At 42.1% G+C, this 20,626-nt stretch overlaps 1 protein-coding gene across 1 annotated transcript in view; it reads left to right on the top strand.

The window, feature by feature from the left end:
- zranb3 (zinc finger, RAN-binding domain containing 3) overlaps positions 1-20,626 on the top strand; it is a 314,618-nt gene that overhangs the window by 99,317 nt on the left and 194,675 nt on the right. The window contains exon 8 of the mRNA XM_055166955.1: positions 10,313-10,447. Coding sequence (XP_055022930.1) covers positions 10,313-10,447 — 135 coding nt within the window. The remainder of the gene's footprint in view (positions 1-10,312; positions 10,448-20,626) is intronic.

Raw genomic sequence — 20,626 nt, 5'->3', positions numbered from 1 at the left:
CAGTAAATCCACACCCTCTGTCGATGACGCGTCAGGGGTTCATGTAAATTGTATGAACACGGGTCGTTCACAGGTGAGGACTTTGGTTCTCAGTGGAACTGGTGTGGGAACTGGCAACAGCACCATTGTGACCGGCCTGAAAACAACTAATGTGGAACAGTTTCCGTTTGAGAGAACAGCCTAAATCTGCAGGGTTTGTGAGTTAAACATGTGTGAATGAAACAAAACACAACTCCAGGTCTGTTTGTGACGAGGAAACATTATAACATAAATCAGAAAATAGCCTAATATGAACCTTTAAGTATTAATTAAAACAACTACTGCCATATTAAAGCGCGTACACTAAAATAGCGGCTCTCGTATCCCTCTCACTAACCAACAGTATCTCATAGCGTCCGTTTGCTGTCAGGTGATGCCGGTCCTCTCTCTCTTTTCACTGCCGAATGAAGGCTTTATCTCGCTCGCCCAGACACTTTTTATGCCCCACCTGGCCTTTGCGTTTGAAGCCCTGCCCTTTCCTCAATGAGACCGGCCATTCAGCAAATACCAGTGTGTGTGTGTGTGTGTGTGTGTGTGGGGGGGGGGGGGCCTTTAGCCGCCATTCTGCTCCAACTAAAATAATTACTCTCAAATTTTAATCAGCACAAAGGTTTGTTGATACAGCTCAGCAAAACAGCGAAGAAATATGAGAGGAAGAGGCTCTATGCAAGTTCGGTCTGTACTAATTAAAGGGTTCATATTGGGCTATTTCTGATTTTCCTCATCGCAAACAGACCACGAGTTGTGTTGTGTTTTGTTTCGTTCGCACGTTTAATGCACAGATCTGTTTAGGTTGTGTTTTTCTTTCAAACAGAAAACACGAAAATGCAAATCTTTACTCAACTAAATGTAAAAGGAGCTGTCAACTTGAAAACTACCGCTACATGACATCACAAGGTGGAACTGAGCATGTTGAGCTTTGGAGATGTAGACAGACTAATAATAAAGGATTATTCAAGCATGTGTGAATGAAACAAAACACAAAATATATGACCTTTAAACTGTTTATATGGTGTTAGTAAAGTATTGTTCCTGTTCATTTTGACAACTTTACTTTAGGCATTTCTGACCAAAAAGCTGCAAATTTACCTAGTTTTTGTTGGTAAATTTGCAGCTTTCTGGTCAAAAATGCCTAAATTTAAGTTTGTGTTGCCTTCAGTGGCCTCTGCAATTTCAAGTAGTCGGTAACATCACACAAAACTGCCTTGATTTACAGGGGCAGAGTTTAAAGTGTGGATACCTGATCGACCAATGGGCGCTGGTCCTTATACCTCCAGGACTCCAGGACGCCACCTAGTGCCTCTGCTCAATTTCATTTCTCTCCAGTAATTAGGTCAGGAATCAGGATAAACTAGACGGTTTGCAAGAATCCCGGAAGTTGTAGAGCGCGCACCGGCCAATCAGAGAAGAGCCGTGAAGCCGTGATGTCAAACTCAAGCGTCTGTCTGGGTCCTTTTGTGGTACAGAAGAACAGTAAACAAAATGGTTGAAATGGACGTAGACGAAGACAGACATTCTGTGTTGGCAATGATTCCCGAGATCGAGGATTTAAAGCCAGAAAAAAGAGAATGTTTAGTGAATATTATCAAGGGGAAAGACGTTATTGCTCTTCTTCCTACAGGATTTGGTGCATTACATACGTCACGACCAAATAGCAGTGATTGGTTAAATTAAAAAAAGTACCTGCCTACCGTCGAGCGAAAGAATCCTAATGCTGCGAGGTCAGACAGTTTCCACGAAGTGAAACCGGCTGATGAATCAGGCTAATGGATTTCAGCATTGAAAATGGAAAAGTCCTGGCCCAATTTTTTGTCCTAGTTTAGTCCTTGTTTAGTCCTGGTTTAGTCCTGATTTAGCCTAGTTTCTGTCCTGATTTAGTTTTCATTTATTCAGATTTTTTTGCCCTGGTTTAGACCTGGTTTAGTCCGTTTAGTCCTGGTGTAGCCCAATTTTTGTCTTGGTTTAGTTCTGGTGAGTGCATAATGAATGTAATGCTCTGTAAATCGTCTTTGTGACAAAAAAAAAAAAAAGTGAAAAGCACTATATAAATAAAAGACTTAGTCCTGGTTTAGTCCTGGTGTAGCCCAATTTTTACCTGGTTTTTTTAGTCCTGGTTTAAGCCCAATTTTTTTGTCCTGGTTTAGTCCTGGTTTAGTCCTGATTTATCTTAGTTTATGTCCTGGTTTAGCCCAGATTTTTGTCTTGGTTTAGTCCTGGTTTAACCCAATTTTTTGTCCTAGTTTAGTCCTAATTTAGCCCAATTTTGTTCTGGTTTAGTCCTGTTTTAGCCCAGTTTATGTCCTGGTTTAGTTCTGGTTCAGTCTTGGTTCATTATAGCTTTTATAATTGTAAGATGGATCCTTTTCTCACTGTCTGTTTCCTTTTTGTGCTCAGTTTGAGTTTACATCACCATGACAACACAATATTGAGTAATTAGTAAGATGTATTTGCAGAATTATTGTATATATATATATATATATATATATATATTTTGTGTGTTCAGGAAGCGCTTTGCAAAACAGACAAAAACAAACATATAATTTAAATACACCGTGGACTATTTGCCTAGTATTTCTCGTGGCGTCCTTGACTTTGACGAGGTTTGAAATGCTAATGATGTCTCTAAATGCTCGCGAAGCAGCTTTCATGTTTTAACACGAGTGTGAGGATACAGCCGTCGTCCCCATTATGCACACACACTCATCATATAAGGGGAATTCTGTGCTTCACGGAGCCTACAGTCAAACACGGCCTCAATCAGGGGCTACTGCTGCTGCTTTGCAATTTAAATCCTGATTTAGAGGAATTTAAAACACTAAAGAAGCCGACTATAACCGTTTGGCTCCAGTCAAGTGAAGCTCAGCGAGGCAAGGCGGTTATAGGAGCAAATTTTAAGCCCGTTACGTAGAAAGAATAGGAATTTATTAACAAAAATAGTGAAATAAAAACATCAGGATCATGCAGAGCGGGTTAATACGAACATTTTAAGAAGCAATGATGGAACTAGTAAGTTAGCTATGTCCGTTTATATATGCAGTCAGTGAAATTAAAATAAAAGTAGGGCGGAACGATTTTAAGAAAAAATTGAATTGCAATTTTTCTGGCAGATATTGCGATTTTGATTTCATCCACGTTTTTTTTTTTTTTTTTTTTTTCAAATCAAGTTTCAATGCTCATGAACATTTGCAAACATCACAGAAACTTCGTAACATCATATCAGAGTCCTGCACTGATTTAACGCTGAACCAATCAAAACGATGCAGACAGCGGAGGGAAGCAATGCAAACGATAAGGGATGTGATTGGTCGTCTCTACTGCCGCTCTGCATACATTTCCTGTACTTCGCTTTCCTTTCTTTCAGTATACATTGAGTAATAATATGTTTAATGCAGCTTTGCACACATTTGTTTATGTTTTACAGAAACTAAACTTAAAACCACATGGCTCATTTGCATAAACTATAAGAATCGAAAAAAAAAAAACAGGTCACTCCTTGTGCCCTGATGCAGTTCAGCTTCTGTCGGACTAAAGGACACGACTCAGAGGATTATATGTGTGACAGAGGATGTGCTGCTGATGGTGAGTCTGATCTGTCACGTTGGAGATGGTTCATGTTCAACTTTACACAAACACCAGGTTTAAATCCTAGTCTCCTAGTGGTGCACAGACCTCGACACAGAATAAATCACAGTCCACAAATCTATAAATTGGGCTTTAGGAGCACTGGAAAAACGTGGCTTTGACGGTCTCAAAATCGTGTTGTCTGAGATTGTGATTTTCGGTCCAAAACGATAGAGCCCTAAATAAAAGCATGTTGTTGTTTTTTTTTTTTTTTTATTTGGATGTATTTATTTACACTGAAAAACATAGAAAAATGTTGTATCCTTACAGTGAGTGTGCTTGCATATCCACAAACCTGACTTTTATCTGGCCTGTTTCCATGGTAACGTAGTTCCTTTGGCTCGAATCTATTTATTGATTTGGTTTATTTAAATAAGGACGATGCGTGCATCACAATATCTCCTGATTTACAGTCCTAATCCAGGATTAGTCCTGGATCTCTCCATATTTAGGCTTGTCCTGCTTCAACCCGATGCTTTGTCATGATTTAGTCCTTGTTTGGTCCAAGTTTAGTTCTGATTTAGTCCTGGTTTTAGTCCTGGTTTATCAGTTTTTGTCCTGGTTTAGTCCTGGTTTAGTCCCAGTTTAGTCCTTATACAGTGCTGCTGTAGTCTTGCTTTAGTCCTGCTTTAGTCCTGCTTTAGTCCTGCTTTAGTCTTGCTTTAGTCTTGCTTTAGTCTTGCTTTAGTCTTGCTTTAGTCCTGCTTTAGTCCTGCTTTAGTCCTGCTTTAGTCCTGCTTTAGTCCTGCTTTAGTCCTGCTTTAGTCCTGCTTTAGTCTTGCTTTAGTCCTGCATTAGACGTGGTTTACTTTTGGTTTGGTCTTAGTCTAGTCTTGATTTAGTCCTGATTTAATTCTGATTTAGTTCTAGTTTTTGTCCTGGTTTAGCCCATTTTTTGACCTGGTTTAGTCTTGGTTTAGTCCCTGTTTAGTTTTGTTTTAGGTCCTGGTTTAGTTCCAGTTTACTCCCAGTTTAGTTCTGATACAGTCCTGCTTTAGTCTTGCTTTAGACCTGGTTTACTTGTGGTTTTGTCTTGGTCTAGTATTGGTTTAGTCCTGATTTAGTCCTGGTTTAGTCCTGGTTTGGGTCTGTACTCCTTCTTTTTCTTCAGTTATGTTTAGTTTTATTATTTAACAAAAACATCAGTACTTTGACCATATTTTTTTTACAGTCAACAAAAAATTATCATCTTTTTTTTCCTTTTTATTGAATGTTAATTTAATTTTAATCAGCAAAAACGACATTGACAAACACTACGACAAATATTAATCAGTGAATCGAACACTGCACTACTCCCTACGATCCAGTCCGGTCGAGTGTAGATTTCCTTACTGCAGCGGGGTGTGTTTTATCTGTAGTGTGACCATATGTTTCTCAGCTCCGTTTCAAATGCAGCGGTGGAAAAACAGGAAAAAAACAGCCTCAATCCGGTGAAAAGTTACACGTTTTCTGGCGATGCAGAACTGGGATTTAATTAGACAAGTTCACAAAATATGCAAATGAGAGGTGGTGGGTCTGTGCGCGAGGTGTGAAAGAGAAAGAAGTGGATTTTTTGGTGGGTTTTTTTTGTACTTTTTTTTTAGTATTTTAGGTTTTCGAGTTTAAAGTTTCACTGGGTAACTTTTCTGATGAAGCGTTTGCCACCTGCTTGTCTCCACGGCGATGTTATTTCACCAACTGAAGTGTTCGTTAGACTTGTCGATCACCGTGGAGACGAGCAGGCAAAGCTACCTGGAGGAGCTGTGGGGCAGATCTGTGGAGAGGCGAGCCTAAGTTAGTCCCGGTTTAGCCACGGTGAGTCTTGTTGTAGTCCTGGTTTAGGTCTCGTTTGGACCTGGTCTAGTCAGGTACTGCAACCGTTTTGTCCTATTTGCCACAACATAATGTAGTCCTGGTTTAGTCCTGGTTTAGTCCAGATTTACTCCAGATTTACTCCATATAGCTCATATAGCTTTATTGTAGACAAAGTTTCTAGTCTTTTTTTTTTTAAATTACAGTCCTGTTTTAGTCCTGCTTTATTTTGGTCTGTTTCTTATCTTGTTTTATTGTAGTGCTGGTTTAATCCTGGTTTAGTCCTGGTTTAGTCCTTTTACTCCTATTTAATCCTAATTTAATCCTAGTTTAGTCTTTTAGTTTAGTCTTGGTTTAGTTCTGTTTAGTCCTAGTTTAATCCTGGTTTAGTCCTGGTTTACTGTTTAATCCTGTTTAGTCCTAGTTTAATCCTAGTTTAATCCTGGTTTAGTACTTTTAGTTTAATCCTGGTTTAGTCTGGTTTAGTCCTAGTTTAATCCTGGTTTCCCTGTTTAGTCCTGGTTTAGTCCTGGTTTAGTCCTAGTTTAATCCTGGTTTAGTCCTGGTTTAGTCCTAGTTTAATCCTGGTTTAGTTCTGGTTTAGTTCTGGTTTTGTCCAGATTTACTCCAGGTTAAAGTTTTTAGTCTTTTTTAAATTGCGGTCCTGTTTTAGTCCTGCTTTATTTTAGTCCTGTTTCTTGTCTTGTTACAGAGTCCTGGTTTAGTTCTGGTTTAGTTCCTGGTCTATTCAAGTACTGCTACCATTTTACCCTATTTGCCACAACATAATTTAGTCCTGGTTTAGTCCAAGTTTAGTCTAGATTTACTCCAGATTTACTCCATATAGCTCATATAGCTTTATTGTAGACAAAGTTTCTAGTCTTTTTTTTTTAAATTACAGTCCTGGTTTGTTTGGTTTAATCTGGGTTAGTCTGTTTATTTTGGTCTTTTCTAGTTCTGGTTTAGTCCTGAGTCCTGGTTTAGTCCTGGTTTAGTCCTGGTTTTAGTCCGGTTTAGGTTTTTTTCAGTTTAGTCCTAATTTAGTCCTGTAGTCCTGTTTCTAGTTTTAGTCCTGTTTAGTCCTGTTTAGTCCTGTTTTAGTCCTGGTTTAGTCCTGTTTAGTCCTGTTTAGTCCTGGTTTAGTCCTTGTTTAGTCCTGGTTTAGTCCTGGTTTAGTCCTGTTTTAGTCCTGGTTTTAGTCCTGTTTTAGTCCTGGTTTTAGTCCTGTTTTAGTCCTGGTTTTTAGTCCCTGGTTTAGTCCTGGTTTAGTCCTGGTTTAGTCCTGGTTTTCCTGGTTTAGTCCTGGTTTAGTCCTGTTTTAGTCCTGGTTTAGTCCTGTTTTAGTCCTGGTTTAGTCCTGTTTAGTCCTGTTTAGTCCTGTTTTAGTCCTGGTTTAGTCCTGTTTAGTCCTGGTTTTTTAGTCCTGGTTTAGTCCTGTTTTAGTCCTGTTTAGTCCTGTTTTAGTCCTGGTTTTAGTCCTGTTTTAGTCTTTTTTAGTCCTGGTTTAGTCCTGTTTTAGTCCGGTTTTTAGTCCTGGTTTAGTCCTGTTTAGTCCTGGTTTAGTCCTGTTGTTTTTAGTCCTGTTTTAGTCCTGGTTTAGTTCCTGTTTAGTCCTGGTTTAGTCCTGTTTAGTCCTGGTTTAGTCCTGTTTTAGTCCTGGTTTAGTCCTGGTTTAGTCCTGTTTTAGTCCTGTTTTAGTCCTGTTTTAGTCCTGGTTTAGTTCTGGTTTAGTCCTGGTTTAGTCCTGTTTTAGTCCTGGTTTAGTCCTGTTTTTAGTCCTGGTTTAGTCCTGTTTTAGTCCTGTTTTTAGTCCTGGTTTAGTCCTTGTTTAGTCCTGTTTTAGTCCTTTTTTAGTTTAGTCCTGTTTTAGTCCTGTTTTCCTGTTTTAGTCCTGGTTTAGTCCTGTTTTAGTCCTGTTTTAGCCTGTTTAGTCCTGTTTTAGTCCTGTTTTAGTCCTGTTTTAGTCCTGGTTTAGTCCTGTTTAGTCCTGTTTTAGTCCTGGTTTAGTCCTGGTTTAGTCCTGGTTTAGTCCTGTTTTAGTCCTGGTTTAGTCCTGTTTTAGTCCTGTTTAGTCCTGGTTTAGTCCTGGTTTAGTTCCATGTTTAGTCCTGATTCAGTCCTGTTTTAGTCCTGGTTTAGTTCCATGTTTAGTCCTGGTTTAGTCCTGTTTTAGTCCTGGTTTAGTCCTGGTTTAGTCCTGGTTTAGTCCTGTTTTAGTCCTGTTTAGTCCTGGTTTAGTCCTGGTTTAGTCCTGGTTTAGTCCTGGTTTAGTCCTGTTTAGTCCTGTTTTAGTAGTCCTGGTTTAGTCCTGGTTTAGTCCTGGTAAACCTCGTTGTAGTCCTGGTTTAGTTCTCGTTTAGTCATGGTCTTGTAAGATACTATTGTGAGATACTTCTACCATTTAGTCCTGGTTTAGTCCTGGTTTAGTCTGGGTAAAATCCTAATTTACTTCTAATATAAGTTTGTTGTAGACAAAGTTTCTAGTCTTTTTAAAAATGTTTAGTCCTGCTTTAGTCCTGCTTTGGTCCTCATTTAGTCCTGGTTTAGTCCACATTTTGTCCTTGTTTAATCCTGCTTTAGTTCTTGTTCTAGCCCTGGTTTAGTCCTGCTTTGGTTTAGTTTAGTTTAGTTTTGGTCCTGTTCCTTGTCTTGTTATCCAGGTTTATTTCTGGTTAAGTCTTGGCTAAATCCTGGTTTGGTCTGGTTTATTTCAGCCCTGTTTCTGTTCTTTTTGTCTTCCAGTCCTGGTTGAGTCCTTTTTATTTTAGTCCTGCTTTAGTCCTTGTTCAAGCCCTGGTTTAGTCCTGGTTTAGTCCTTGTTCTAGCCCTGGTTTAGTCCTGGTTTAGTTCTTGTTCTAGTCCTGGTTTAGTCCTGGTTTAGTCCTTGTTCTAGCCCTGGTTTAGTCCTGGTTTAGTCCTGGTTTAGTTCTTGTTCTAGTCCTGGTTTAGTTCTTGTTCTAGTCCTGGTTTAGTCTGGTTTAGTTCTTGTTTAGTCCTGGTTAGTTCTTGTTCTAGCCCTGGTTTAGTCCTGGTTTAGTTCTTGTTTTAGTCTGGTTTAGTTCTTGTTCTAGTCCTGCTTTAGTCCTGGTTTAGTTCTTGTTCTAGTCCTGTTTTTAGTCCTTTTAGTTCTTGTTCTAGTCCTGTTTAGTCCCGGTTTAGTTCTTGTTCTAGTCCTGGTTTAGTTCTTGTTCTAGTCCTGGTTTAGTCCTGGTTTAGTTCTTGTTCTAGCCCTGGTTTAGTCCTGGTTTTAGTCCTGGTTTAGTTCTTGTTTTAGTCCTGGTTTAGTTCTTGTTCTAGTCCTGGTTTAGTCCTGGTTTAGTTCTTGTTCTAGCCCTGGTTTAGTCCTGGTTTAGTTCTTGTTCTAGTCCTGGTTTAGTCCTGGTTTAGTTCTTGTTCTAGCCCTGGTTTAGTCCTGTTTAGTCTTGTTTAGTCCTGGTTTAGTCTTTTAGTTCTTGTTTGTTAGTCTGGTTTAGTAGTTCTTGTTTTAGTCCTTGGTTTAGTTCTTGTTCTAGTCCTGGTTTTAGTCCTGGTTTAGTTCTTTTCTAGTCCTGATTTAGTCCTGGTTTAGTTCTTGTTCTAGTCCTGGTTTAGTCCTGGTTTAGTTCTTGTTCTAGCCCTGGTTTAGTCCTGGTTTAGTCCTGGTTTAGTTCTTGTCTAGTCCTGGTTTAGTCCTGGTTTAGTCCTTGTTCTAGCCCTGGTTTCCTGGTTTAGTCTTGGTTCTAGTCCTGGTTTAGTCCTGGTTTTAGTCCTGTTCTAGCCCTGGTTCAGTCCTGGTTTAGTCCTGTTTAGTCCTGTTCTCGCCCTGGTTAGTCCTGGTTTAGTCCTGGTTTAGTCCTTGTTCTAGCCCTGGTTTAGTCCTGGTTTAGTTCTTGTTCTAGTCCTGGTTTAGTTCTTGTTCTAGTCCTGGTTTAGTCCTGGTTTAGTTTTCTTGTTTAGTCCTGGTTTAGTTCTTGTTCTAGCCTGGTTTAGTTAGTCCTGGGTTTAGTTCTTGTTTTAGTCTGGTTTAGTTCTTGTTTAGTCCTTGGTTCTAGTCCTGGTTTAGTCCTGGTTTAGTTCTTGTTCTAGTCCTGGTTTAGTTCTTGTTCTAGCCCTGGTTTAGTCCTGTTTAGTCCTGTTTTTAGTTCTTGTTCTAGTCCGGTTTAGTCCTGGTTTAGTTCTTGTTCTAGTCCTGGTTTAGTTTAGTCCTGGTTTAGTTCTTGTTCTAGTCCTGGTTTAGTCCTGGTTTAGTTCTTGTTCTAGTCCTGGTTTTAGTCCTGGTTTAGTTCTTGTTCTAGCCCTGGTTTAGTCCTGGTTTAGTTCTTGTTTTAGTCCTGGTTTAGTTCTTGTTCTAGTCCTGGTTTAGTCCTGGTTTAGTTCTTGTTCTAGTCCTGGTTTAGTCCTGTTTTAGTTCTTGTTCTAGCTTTGGTTTAGTCCTGGTTTAGTTCTTGTTCTAGCCCTGTTTAGTCCTGTTTTAGTCCTGGTTTAGTTCTTGTTCTAGTCCTGGTTTAGTTATTGTTCTAGTCCTGGTTAGTCCTGGTTTTAGTCCTGGTTTAGTTCTTGTTCTAGTCCGTGTTTAATCCTGCTTTAGTCCTGTTTTACCTTTATTTCAGCCTCTTCTCTATTCTCTTTTATTATAGTCCTGGTTGAGTCCTTTTTTTTTTTTTTTTTAGTCCTTGTTCCAGTCCTTCTTTTCTCTTCTTTCCTCCGTGTCTTAGTCCTGTTTTATCCCAGTCCTGGTCGAGTTCTCGCCTGGTCCCTGCTCTGTCCTTTTGCACCTCAAACACGGCTCTGTCTGATTGAACCACTGAAAGGACACGCGCGCCCAAGGAAATAGGACGTATCCCATTTTCTCCTTTTTTTTTCTCTTTTTTTTCTTTTCCAGGAGGCCGCGTCCAGTTTCGCCGAGTGGGAGCGCCTGATGAAGGGGACGGGGTCAGAGGGCGTCGCCGCGGACAACTCCTTCGCCGAGGTCATGGGCCTGGTCACGCAGATGTACAAGCAGACCGCCGTCGCCAAGGTAATGAGGGAGCAGGTGGTGGATCTTTTATATAGATACGTGTGTGTGTGTGTGTGTGTGTGTGTGTGTATGTACCCGCCCCCCCCCCCACGGTTGTCACGGCAACTGAACTCAGGTGACAGGAAGAAGACGTATTGGTTTGACAGAGAGGCAATTAAAAATAATGGTGAGGAAAATAATACGTAATGGAGCTTTATGTTATGATGTTGTTTCCTCGTCAAAAACTGCTACTACTACTACTACTACTACTACTACTACTACTGTTACTTCTCATACTACTACAGCTACTACTACTGCTGCTACTATTATTATAACTACTACGACTATAACTACGACTATGACTACGACGACTACTACTACTACTACTACTACTACTACTACTGACTACTACTACTACTACTACTACTGCTATTATTATTACTACTACTAATATAACTACGACTATGACTAGAACGACTTCTACTATTATAACTACTACTACTACTACTATACAGCTACGACTACTACTAGTACTACTATAACAACTACTTCTACTACTACCACTACTACTATTACTGCTACTACTATTATTATTACTACTTCTACAACTACGACTATCACTATGAAGACTACTACTATTATAACTACTACTACTACTACTACTACTACTACTACTACTGCTACTACTACTACTACTACTACTACTACTACTACTACTACTACTGCTACAACTACTACTACTACTACTACTACTACTACTACTACTACTACTACTACTACTACTACTACTACTACTACTACTACTACTACTACTACTACTACTACTAGCTGCTGACTTTGCTACTAAACTACTGCTACTATCGTGGACAGTTTATTCCTGTAATATTTGGTTCTAATTAGTTTTTATCCAGTCTTGCATATGTTTCTTTCATGTTTTCAGAAATCTTGTCACTTGCTCCATGGAAACCGATAAGTTTAATGCCACACTGTGAAACATTCTAACATCTCTATTAAATAATGAACATTTGGAATTATTTACAATTTAAAACTAAATATTTTGGTTATTTTGAATGGTCAAAAGTCCTTAAAATGGTCCATCTAGAGTTGGTTTAACTTAGAGTAATCCTTTTTTTTTTCTACACTCAGGTTGTGCGATGAATTTTCCGTGAAATGTCCCTTTTTTATTGTTTTTTCCTTGGTCCAGATACTTTATTAAATCTTTTAAATAATTCTCTCCCAGTATTTAGGATTCCAACACATCTGCAAAAAAATCAAACTAATCTTTATTAAATTCTCTAGGTTATACATTTCAATACAAAATAACACTTGTAAGTAAAGATAAATAAGCTGTTAACCTAAACTGTTTATTACGGAACCGTGTGTTCTTAAAGTTTTGTGGTTCCTGACCCGGATCCTCGCGGAGTCTGGAGTCTGGAGTCTGGAGTGTGGAAGTGAAGTTTGTGTGGAGCTGCTGTCGGACACTTTGCGTTGATCTAGGCCAGTGATGCTAAAAGTGAACACGGACCACAGTGGGACCTGACAGAGGAGAGAGGGAGGACGAGGAGGAGGAGAGAGAGAGGAGAGGGAGGAGAAGAGAGAGGAGAGAGGGAGAGAGAGAGAGGACGAGGAGGAGAGAGGGAGAGAAGAGAGAAGAGAGGAGGAGAGAGAGGAGAGAGGAGAGGAGAGGAGGAGAGGAGAGAGAGAGGAGAGAGAGGAGAGAGAGGAGAGAGAGGAGAGAGAGAGGGAGAGAGGAGGAGGAGAGAGGAGGAGAGGAGAGAAGAGAGGAGGAGGAGAGAAGAGAGAGAGAGAGGGAGGACGAGGAGGAGGAGAAGAGAGAGGAGAGGAAGAGAGAGGAGGAGAGGAGAGAGGGAGAGAGGAGAGAGGAGAGGAGGAGGAGAAGAGAGAGAGAGGAAGAGAGAAGGAGAGAGGAGGAGGAGAGAGAGAGGGAGAGAGAGAGAGAGGGAGGAGAGAAGAGAGAGGAGGAGAGGAGAGAAAGAGGAGAGGAGAGAGGAGAGGAGAGAGAGGAGGAGGAGAGAGAGAGAGGAGGAGAGAGAAGAGAGGGAGGAGAGAAGAGGAGAGAGAGGGAGAGAGAGAGGAGAGAGAGGAGGAGAGAGGGAGAGAGGGAGAGGAGGAGAAGAGAGGAGAGAGGAAGAGGGAGGGGAGGAGGAGAAGAGAAGAGAGGGGAGGAGGAGGAGAGAGAGAGGGAGAGGAGGAAGAGAGAGGAGAGGAGGAGGAGGAGAGAGGAGAGAAGAGAGAGAGAGAGAGAGAGAAGAGAGAGGAGAGAGAGGAGAGAAGAGGGGAGAGAGGAGAGGAGAAGAGGAAGAGAGAGAGAGGAGAGAGGAGAGAAGGAGAGAAGAGACAGGGAGGAGAGAAGAGAGAGAGTGAGGAGGAGGAGGAGAGAGGGAAAGAGGGAGGAGGATAGAGAGAGGGAGGGAGAGGAGAGAGAGAGAAGAGAGAGGGAGAGAGAGAGAGAGGAAGAAGAGAGAAGAGAGGGAGGAAGAGGGAGGAGAGAGGGGGGAGGAGGAGATAAGAGGGGGAGGAGAAGAGAGAGAGGAGGAGAGAGAGGAGGAGAGAGAGGAGAGAGGAGGAGAGGAGGAGGAGAGGAGAGAAGAGAGAGGAGGAGAGGAGAGAGAGAGAGGAGGAGGAGGAGAGGAGAGAGAGAGAGAGAGGGAGAGAGGAGAGGAGAAGAGAGAGAGGAGAGGAGGAGGAGAGAGAGAGAGAGAGAGAGAGGAGGAGGAGAAGAGAGAGAGAGGAAGAGGAGAGAAGAGAGAGGAGGAGGGAGTAGGAGAGAAGAGAGGGGAAAGAGGAGGAGGAGAGAGAGAGGAGAAAGGGAGATGGACGAGGAGAGAGAGAGGGAGGACGAGGATGGATAGAGAGAGGGAGTAGGAGAGAAGAGAGTGGAGAGAGGAGAATGAGGGAGGTGGAGAGATGGCGAGAGGGAGGAGAGAGGAGGCAGGGAGAGGAGAGGAGAGGAAGAGAAAGATGGAAGGACAGACAGAGGGAGCGAGAGAGGAAAGGATGAAGGGAAAGACAGGGAGGCAGGAAGAAGGAGGACAAGAGTAGAAGAGAGAGAGAGGACGAGGAAGAGTGGAAAGGAGAGGGAGAGAGAGACGATATCGTATCATTACACTTGGATATAGTTCCACCTCTATGTAGTACTTAAAGCCACAGTATGTAACTTTCATGATTCCATGGAAATAGAAAGTTAAAGCCACACTTGGGAACATTGTCCATGGAGATAGATATGTTTTATGCCGTACTGTGGAAGAGTGTACCCAAATGAACATTATTTCCAGGAGGAGGCCCTACTCCAGGCTAAATAAGAGTCAGGTTTGTGGAGACGCGAGCTTTAAACGTATCTCCATGAAGACAAACAGGCCGAGTCAAGTCAGATCTGTGCAGAGGCGAGCGCACAGACTCTAAGAATGTATGTTTTTCCAAGATATTTTTACGGAAGCCGAGAGGGGTCACAGCAAACGCAAACACCGCAACAAATACAAATGCGACAACACAACAAAAAAGCCACAACAAACTAAAAAAAGCCACAACACATTAAAAAAGCCACAACACATAAAAAAGCCACAACACATAAAAAAGCCACAACACATTAAAAAAGCCACAACACATTAAAAAGCCACAACACATAAAAAAGCCACAACACATTAAAAAAGCCCACAACACACAAAAAAGCCACAACAAAAAAAAAAAAGCCACAACGGAAATGCAAACGCCGCAACAAATACAAACGCCACAACACAAACGCAAATGCCGCAACACATTAAAAAGCCAACACATTAAAAAAGCCACAACACATTAAAAAAAAAGCCAACACACACAAGCCACAACACATTAAAAAGCCACAACACACATCAAAAAGCCACAACACAAAAAAGCCACAACACATCAAAAAGCCACAACACACCAAAAAAGCCACAACACATCAAAAAGCCATAACACACAAAAAAGCCACAACACAACAAAAAACTCTATTTTAATGCAAACGTCGCAACAAATACAAACGCCACAACACAAACGCAAATGCCACAACACATTAAAAAGCCACAACACATTAAAAAGCCACAACACATTAAAAAAACCACAACAAAGTAAAAAGCCACAACAGAAGTGACCGCGGGACTCTATTTTCCGACGGACCGATCAAGCGGCAAGTGAAGAAGAAGAAAAACTACAACGTGAAACGAATGATGATAAAACAATAAATTACTTTTACTTGCGTTTCCAACTTCTCCGTTCCTTTACTTTTCACGTTGTAGTTCTTCTTCTTCACTTGCCGCTTGATCGGTCCGTCGGAAAATAGAGTCCCGCGGTCACTTCCGTTGTGGCTTTTTGATGTGTTGTGGCTTTTTAATGTGTTACGGCATTTGCGTTTGTGTTGTGGCGTTTGTATTTGTTGCGGCGTTTGCATTAAAGTAGAGTCCCGCGGTCATTTCCGTTCTGGCTTTTTTTTTGGTTTGTTTTTTTTTGGTTTGTTGCTTTTTTGTTGTGTTGTCGCATTTGTATTTGCCGCGGCGTTTGCGTTTGTTACGACCCCTCTCGGTTTCCGCATATTTTTACCGATAAAAACACCCGTAATGAGTAAATACAAGACAGATCAGTTTAATGCCGCGCTGTGGACTATTCCAGACAACGGCAGTACCGTCTCCACCGAGCAACCAACCCTCCATACCCGTTAAAAGTTCCACAGTGTGCCTTTAACTCCATATCAGTGTGAGCGTCGTGTACTGAACTCTGTGACCAATCCACTTTTCACAAACAAGAGCAAGACCTCGCGGCGAAGGGAAATGAAAAAAAGAAAGAAAGAAAAAAAAAAAGCGAGAATACATATATAAATAAATAAAATATAAAATCGTCGCCATGGTAACAGCCCCCATAATGGCCGGCGTCACCAGTAGGAGCACTTAGACAAAGTAGGGGAGTTCTAGCTGTGGTATTATTTAGCGGCGGCGTCCGTGGCGTGATTACACCCTATCTCCAAGTTACACAGCGCCAACCGAAATAGCATCTCCGCCGTGTTGTTGCCATGGAAACTCGGCTTCTCTGGCTCTCCTCTCCGGGTTTTAAAGACGTTTATGTTTATTTTTTTATTTATTTTTTTATTTTAATGAGAAAAATACAAAGCGGAGTCGCAAAGTGTGTTTTTTTTTTTTTTCCCGAACGCGAGGTCAAAAGGGCGCGAGGGGGGAATCGACAAGTTAAAGCTGCGCTGTGTGACTTTTTGCTCGTTGCTATGGATATGTCGTCGCTCCGCCCGGAATGTTCCACAGTGTGACATTAAGCAGCTGTGCCTTAACCTTACATTTACTCAATTACAGCTGGTTTTATAGCTCAAAAACACAGAGAAAAACGGGGATTTTTAATGTGAGCGGGCTCGCCTCTCCACAAATCTGACCTGTAACTTGGTCTGGTTTGGTCTATATAATAACAGGACGGTTTAATGCCACACTGTGAAACATTTCAAACAAAAATACACCAGAAAAGCTACACAAATACACCTTTAAATTGCAAATGTAACCTGTGTTTTGGTTCATTTTGAGTGAATAAAATAGTACAACATCTTCTAGGTCTGAATAATTTGAGAAAAAATATCTGATTTAAATTTTTCTGAACAAGTGTTGCGATAATATTAATATGATTCTTAGGTTTAGATTTAGACTTAGACAAACTTTATTAATCCACAAGGGAAATTACTTGGACACAGCAGCTCACACGTCGCAATATAATATTAATAACAAAGAGAAAAATATAGAAAAATGTTAATAAAACTTCGCAAGAGACTAAGACTAAGAGAATAAGACATAATTATATAAATGTATGTACTAGGGGTGTAACAATATTCAAGTTTTACGATACGATATCGTCACAGTATGAACCTCACGATACAATATTACGATATTAAACACAATAACGTATTATAAAATGCTTTGACCGTCATTTGGTAAAACATTTGTTGTCATATTCATATCACTGACAATTTGACCGCTGCAATAACAATCGACAATTCAAAACTAAATATTTTTATTATTTTGAACGGTCAGAAATCCTTAAAATGTCCTCACTTCCAGTAATAATTGCGGTCCTGGTTTAGTCCTGGTTTAGTCCTGCTTTAGTCCTGCTGTAGTGCTGTTCTAGACCTGCTTTATTTTGGTCTTGTTTCTTGTCTTGTTAGATTTTATTTTAGGTTTAGTTCTGGTTTAGTCCCAATTTGGTCTGGTTTATTTCAGCCCTGTTTCTATTTTTTTCTTTTCTTCCGGTCCTGGTTGAATCCCTTTTTATTTTAGTCCTGCTTCAGTCCTGCTTTAGTCCACCTTTAGTCCCTGTTTAGTCCTGCTTTACTCCTGCTTTAGTTCTTGTTTTTAACCCTGGTTTAGTCCCAGTTTAGTCCTGGTTTAGCTCTGGTTTAGACCTGGTTTAGTCCTGGTCTAGCCCTGGTTTAGTCCCAGTTTAGTCCTGGTTTAGCTCTGGTTTAGACCTGGTTTAGACCTGGCTTAGTCCTGGTTTGTCCTGGTTTAGACCTAGTTTAGTCCTGGTTTTAGCCTGGTTCAGCCTGGTTTAGACTTGGCTTAGTCCTGGTTTTGTCCTGGTTTAGACCTGGCTTAGTCCTGGTTCAGTCCTGGTTGAGCTCTGGTTTAGACCTGGCTTAGTCCTGGTTCAGTCCTGGTTCAGTTCTGGTTTAGTCCTGGTTTAGTCCTGGTTCAGTCCTGGTTCAGTTCTGGTTCAGTCCTGCTTTAGTCCTGGTTTAGTCCTGGTTTAGTCCTGGTTTGTCTGGTTCAGTCCTGGTTTCTGGTTCAGTTGGTTCAGTCCTGTCCTGGTTTAGTCCTGGTTCAGCTCTGGTTTAGTCTGGTTTAGTCTGGTTTGTCTGGTTTCAGTCCTGGTTCAGTTCTGGTTCTGCTTTAGTCCTGTTTCAGTCCTGGTTCAGTCCTGGTTCAGTCCTGGTTCAGTTCTGGTTCAGTCCTGCTTTAGTCCTGGTTCAGTCTGGTTTAGTCCTGGTTCAGTCCTGGTTCAGTCCTGGTTCAGTCCTGGTTCAGTCCTGGTTCAGTCCTGGTTCAGTCCTGTTTAGTCCTGGTTCAGCTCTGGTTTAGTCCTGGTTTAGTCCTGGTTCAGTTCTGGTTCAGTCCTGGTTCAGTTTCTCCTGGTTTAGTCCTGGTTCAGTCTGGTTTAGTCCTGGTTCAGTGGTTCAGTCTGGTTTAGTTGGTTTAGTCCTGGTTCAGTCTGGTCTGGTTCAGCTCTGGTTTAGTCCTGGTTTAGTCCTGGTTTAGTCCTGTTTAGTCCTGGTTTAGTCCTGGTTCAGTCCTGCTTTAGTCCTGGTTCAGCCTGGTTTAGTCCTGGTTTAGTCTCTGGTCCTGGTTAGTCCTGGTTTAGTCTGGTTAGTCCTGGTTCAGTCCTGGTTTAGTCCTGGTTAGTCCTGGTTTTCCTGGTTAGTCCTGCTTTAGTCCTGCTTTGTCCTGGTTCAGTCCTGGTTCAGCTCTGGTTTAGTCCTGGTTTAGTCCTGGTTTAGTCCTGATTCAGCTCTGGTTTAGTCCTGGTTTAGTCCTGGTCAGCTCTGGTTTAGTCCTAGTTTAGACCTAGTTCAGTCCTGGTTTAGTCCACTTGCCCAACAGTGATTATAACGTAGACAAAATCACACAATAGTTAATTTTATTTATTTTTTGTGATATATTCCCTTTAATCCCGTTGCACTTTCTCAGTTCCTCGTCTCGTTCTTAAGTAAATAACTGATCTAAATATCTGAACCTGCTCTTGTGGTTTTGTGCCGCGTTGGGGATCTGACCCTCCTCTCAATTAACCGTGAGTCTTTAGCCGCCCTCGGGGTTAACCAAGACCGGAGATGAACGGCGAAGGCAATCACGGCCGCCGCTCCGTCTCTGCTCGCGGCCGCCGCGCTCCGACCACGGCTCCTGATTGGATCTGTGCTCACTTAAGCCCGGATCACTTAAACCGGAATCTTTTAATCTTAATCCTGTCGCCTCAGTGAACAAAACACTTCCAAAACCAATAACGGGATTTCCTCTACTCTGTCTGGACTCCACACACACACACACGAGACTGAGACTAGACCAGGGCTGGACCAGGGTGAGACCAGGGCTAGACTGGGACTAGACCAGGGTGGACCAGGGTGAGACCAGGGCTAGACTGGGACTAGACTGGGACTAGACCAGGACTGGACCAGGGTGAGACCAGGGCTAGACTGGGGCTAGACCAGGGGCTGGACCAGGGTGAGACCAGGGTAGACCGGGACTAGACCAGGGTGAGACCGGGACTAGACAGGGTGAGACCGGGCTAGACCGGGGCTAGACTGGGACTAGAACAGGGCTAGACTGGGACTAGACTGGGACTAGACCAGGGCTGGACCAGGGTGAGACCGGGGCTAGACCAGGGCTAGACCGGGGCTAGACTGGACTAGAACAGGGCTAGACCAGGGCTAGACCGGGGCTAGACTGGGACTAGAACAGGGCTAGACCAGGGCTAGACCAGGGCTAGGACCAGGGGACTAGACCAGGGCTAGACCGGGACTAGACCAGGGCTGGACCAGGGCTAGACCAGGGCTAGACCAGGGCTAGACCAGGGCTAGACCGGGCTAGACTGGGACTAGACAGGGCTACCAGGGGGACTAGAACTGGGACTAGACCAGGGGACCAGGGTGAGACCAGGGCTAGACTGGGACTAGACTGACTGACTAGAACTAAACCACCTGGGACTAAAACTGGGACTAGAACAGGACTGAGACCAGGATTAAACTGGGACTAGACAGGACCAAACTGACCAGGATTAAACCTGGGACTAGAGCAGGATTAAACCAGGACTAAACCAGGACTAAAGTAAGAATAAACCAGGACTAAACTGGGACTAAGGCTAGAACAGGATCAAACTAAGACTAGACCAGCACTAAACCAAGACTAATCCAGGACCAGACTACACCAGAATTAAACTGGGACTAGACCAGGACTAGACCAAGACACAAACCGGACTAAACCAGGACTAAACCAGAAGTAGAATAGGACTAAACTACACTAGGACTAAACCAGGACTGGAACAGGACCAAACTAAGTCTACACCAGGACCAGGACTAGAACAGAACCAAACTACACCAGGATTAAACCGGGACTAGACCAGGACTAAACCAGGATTAATGTAGGGCTAAACCAGGACTAAACCAGGTCTAAACCAGTACTAAATCAGGGCAAAACTAGGAATAAACTAGGACTAAACCAGGACTAAACCAGGACTAAATCAGGGCAAAACTAGGACTAAACCAGGGCAAAACTAGGACTACACCAGGACTAAACCAGGTCTAAACCAGGACTACAAACCAAGACTAAATGCGGATTAAAGCCAGACTAAAATTAAATAAAAACTAAACCAGGTCGAAACAAAGTCTAGAAAAGGACTAAAGCAACCAAGACTGCATTACGAGATTAAAATTAAACCAGGACTAAACCAGGATTATAACATGATTTAACCAGGACTAAACCAGGACCAGACTCGGATTAAAACAGGACTAGAACAAGACCAAACTAAAGTGAATGTTTCTACAAAAAATAAATGAAATTGTCCAAATAAATCTGGGCAGTGTGACAGTAGCTGGTCATTAAACTTATCTATTTCCATGGCGACGAGCAGGCCAGATCTGTGGAGAGGCGAGCGCACTCCACTGAAAAATCCAGCCCACTGCTTTGATCTGACTTAGTCCTGGTTTAGATCTGGTCCAGTTCCGGTGACCCGGTTTAGCTTTAATGTTGCTTATTTATTCTTGGTTTAGTTCTGACTTGGACCTGTTTTTTTAGTTTTACTTTCTTAGTCCTGGTTTAGATCCGGTTTAGTCTCACGTTTTTTTTAGTCTTGGGTGAGTCCACGTTTGTCACCCTTTAAATAGATCTGACCCGTAACTTGGCCCGGCTGTCTCCATGGAGATAGCGAAGTTTAACACCAGATTTCTTCGGACAATTTCGTGTATTTTTGGAGAAACATCCACTTTTTATTTTTATTTTTTATTTTTTATTCACAAAATCTCAAACGTCTTCTATGGTGCCATGGCCTCTTTCTTTCTGCCGTGTTCCCTGCTTTGCCAGTGCTGCTTTTGGCCACCGATCAACCAAGGAAATAAATAAATAAACAGAAAAAAAAATAAAAATCTTCGGGTTATTTTTGTTGCCTAACCCACCAAGCATCTGCTCCCAATTA

This window comes from Boleophthalmus pectinirostris, unplaced genomic scaffold (genome assembly GCF_026225935.1).
Source record: "Boleophthalmus pectinirostris isolate CB_2022bp ecotype Guang Dong unplaced genomic scaffold, ASM2622593v1 HiC_scaffold_11, whole genome shotgun sequence".
NCBI classification, from domain to species: Eukaryota; Metazoa; Chordata; class Actinopteri; order Gobiiformes; family Gobiidae; genus Boleophthalmus; species Boleophthalmus pectinirostris.
Note: the sequence above shows the minus strand (reverse complement) of the source record. Positions and strands in the feature narration are given on the sequence as shown.